Source organism: Bidens hawaiensis, unplaced genomic scaffold (genome assembly GCF_021521415.1).
Source record: "Bidens hawaiensis isolate Kalapana, Puna unplaced genomic scaffold, B.hawaiensis_p1.1 tig00049061_1, whole genome shotgun sequence".
Classification (NCBI taxonomy): domain Eukaryota; kingdom Viridiplantae; phylum Streptophyta; class Magnoliopsida; order Asterales; family Asteraceae; genus Bidens; species Bidens hawaiensis.
In genome coordinates, this window is record NW_027506104.1 from 33,246 (window position 1) to 36,774 (window position 3,529).

Sequence of the window (3,529 nt, forward strand, 5' to 3'; positions counted from 1 at the left end):
CATTGGAAATCATCAATATATTAATATTAACCAGATTCCAACAAAAGTGACATATACACCTTACACACGTGTTCGTATTCAAAACGCACACCTCTTTCAAGCTTAAATAAATATATAAAATAAATAATCATAATCACATCTCTTTATAGGGTTTGATTCATACGAGTTCGTGAACACAGATATATACACTTCGCATATTGTATAATAATATCAATCCAAAAGATTGATTAATGGAACCACAAATGGACGATATTGAAGCAACATCTTCATCTCCTAAATCTGTCTTCAAGAATGTTGATCGTCCAGTCGTATTAAAGGTTTGTATTTTTATCTTTCGATTAAAATCCTTTTCTTTTGAACAAGATCATGTTGAGCTACTGCTTTATTTTCTTTGAGTTTTGTTTTGTAGAAATAATATGTTAATTAGCATATATGCATGGCTTGTTTTGTATTACAATTTTAGGGTTTTCTTGTAACAATTTGTAGGGTTTTAATTTACTGATTTACGTCTGAATAATATTTGTATTTTTTGCTTGAAAAATTGTTGATTATAAGTTTCAAGAAGTGGTTTATAAGATCAGTTATAATAAATTTCTTTTTTTTTCATTATTTAATCTTGAATATTCAAGAACTCAAAAACCTTCCATTTTAGGGTTTTGTTTTGAAGAAACAATATATTAGCTATACATATTCTGTTTTGTATTATAATTTTTGGGTTTTAATAACTAACTAATTTGCGTCTGAATAATATTTGGTTATTCAATTAATCAGTTTCAAGCTAGAAGTGATTTACAAGATCAGTTATATTAATTTTCCATTTTTCTTATTTAATCTTGAATATTCAAGAACTCAAAAACCTTCCATTTTAGGATTTTGTTTTACAGAAACAATATATTAGCTATACATATATATGCATGGTCTGTTTTGTATTATTATTATTATTCTAGGGTTTACTTGTTTTCTTGAAACAATTGTGAGAGTTTTAACTTTTAACTGATTTAGGTCTGAATTTGTATTTTTTTATTATTTTTTTTTTTTGCTGCAAGAGTTCTTGAAAAGTTTTCATTTTTACTGTTTCTTCATATAACAGTTTACTTTTTGGTTATTCAATTAAACAGTTTCAAGAAGTGGTTTACAAGATCAGCATAAAGAAAGAAGGATGTTTGAAGAAGAACAAGGTCGATAATCCAATTGAAAAACAGATATTAAAAGGCATTACAGGCATGGTGTGGCCCGGAGAGATGTTGGCAATGTTAGGCCCATCAGGCAGTGGAAAGACCACTCTTTTGACGGCTCTAGGCGGCAGATTAGGCGGAAAACTTGGCGGCAGTATTACTTACAACAGCAAACCGTTCTCGAGTATTATTCAGCGGAACACCGGTTTTGTTACTCAAGATGATGTGTTATATCCACATTTAACAGTAACAGAAACCTTAATGTTCACAGCACTTCTTAGACTTCCTAATAGTCTCACTAATCAACAAAAGATCGCACTTGCGGAAGAGGTAATCGAACAACTTGGGTTGACAAGATGCAAAACAAGTATTGTTGGTGGCTCGACATTAAGAGGGGTATCGGGTGGAGAACGAAAAAGAGTTAGTATAGGGCAAGAAATGCTTATAAATCCTAGTCTGTTGTTCTTGGATGAACCAACATCCGGGCTTGATTCGACGACCGCTCAACGAATTGTTTCGACTTTATGGGAATTAGCAAGAGGGGGGAGAACTGTTGTGATGACAATTCATCAGCCTTCGAGTCAGCTTTTTTATATGTTTCATAAGGTTTTGTTGTTATCAGAAGGGAATCCATTGTTTTTTGGAAAAGGATCAGAAGTTATGTCTTATTTTTATAGTGTTGGATTTTCGCCGTTAGTCGCCATGAACCCTTCAGACTTCTTGCTTGATCTTGCAAATGGTATGTACTGTAAAAAAATGTGATTGATGATATGATTCTATATATATTATATATTATATTGTATATTTGCATAATAACTAAATCAAGTTTTCAACTTTATGGAAAATTAATTAGGTATATCACCTGATGATTCTAACCAAGAAGATCAAGCTGCAATCAAACAGAAGTTAGTATCAGCATATAGGTTGAATCTAGCAGATAATCTGAAAACTGAAACACTAGGATTTGAAGAAGATGATAAAGATGTTTTAAACTCTAAGAAGTCAGAAAAATGGACAACAACATGGCTGCAACAGTTCACAATATTACTTAGAAGAGATCTGAAAGAAAGAAGGCATGAATCTTTTGATGGTCTCAAGATTGCTCAAGTTGTAATAATATCATTTCTTTGTGGTTTGTTATGGTGGCAGTCAGATACAGCTCACTTACAAGATCAGGTATATATGAAAAAAAAAATCATTATCTTGATAGTTTTGAATTTTAATATCCCTTTGTTTGCAGTTTTGCTAATTTCTTGATTTACAAAATACGCAGTCAGGATTGTTATTCTTTTACACTGGATTTTGGGGATTTTTTCCATTATTTCAAGCGATTTTCACATTCCCTCAAGAAAGACAGATGCTTGCGAAAGAAAGATCATCAGGAATGTATCGGCTTTCGTCTTATTTCATGTCAAGAACAATAGGTGATCTTCCAATGGAGTTAGTTCTGCCAACATTCTTTTGCATAATAACCTACTGGATGGCTGGACTCAAGCCGAATTTGGGCAGTTTTCTATACGCATTGGTCGCGTTGCTATTAAGTGTGTTGGTCGCACAAGGGCTAGGACTAGCACTCGGGGCACTTGTTATGGACCTCAAATCAGCAACCGTATTAGGCTCAGTAATCATGTTATCCTTCACATTGGCCGGTGGATATTATGTTCAACATGTTCCGCCTTTCATATCTTGGATCAAATACTTATCAATCAGTTTGTATACTTACAAGCTCTTGTTAGGATCGCAATATGAGCATGACCAGACTTATCGATGTGGTAACCATACTTGTTTGGTTGCTGATTTTCCAGCTATTAAGAGCATTGGGCTCGACGGGCAAGTGATGTCATTTGTTGCTTTGCTTATCATGCTCGTATTGTATCGGGTTGTTGCTTATATTGCTCTCATGAGGATAGGAGTACTTAAAAAGTAATAGAGATTTTTTTTTTTTTGGTAATTTGTGGGTCAAAAGATTATAGAATAAGTGATTCTTCATGATTTGCTTGTTCTCTTTAGGATTTCTAGTTTTATTCTTTAGAATTTAACTTCTTGAATGTTTGTTTTGCAGAAACATATTTTTGACTCATTTCAAATGTGATCATGTTTGTTTTGATGCCACTGCTAAATTTAACCTTGTTAGGGAATAATGACATGACTATCAACTCAGATTTCAGACGGAATTCGTGAAACAGTCACAAAAATTTGAATGTTTGTGAAAATCTAGAGTGGCAATTGACAAAACTGCATTTCAGGTCAAACAATCACACAAATTTGAATGTTTAGATGCCATTATGTAATTTTATTTCATGTTCAACCCATTTATCGGGTTTAATAGGCCAAAACACGAACCTATGGACCTT

The 3,529-nt window shown here is 33.0% G+C and overlaps 1 protein-coding gene across 1 annotated transcript; it reads left to right on the plus strand.

Moving 5' to 3' along the window:
- The first annotated feature begins 230 nt into the window (after positions 1–230).
- Positions 231–3,102, plus strand: LOC143616720 (ABC transporter G family member 9-like). The gene is made up of 4 exons (XM_077089472.1): positions 231–317; positions 1,119–1,914; positions 2,029–2,351; positions 2,449–3,102. Exons 1-4 carry the CDS (start codon positions 231–233, stop codon positions 3,100–3,102), a joined length of 1,860 nt encoding a protein of 619 aa, XP_076945587.1.
- The last annotated feature ends 427 nt before the right edge of the window (positions 3,103–3,529 follow it).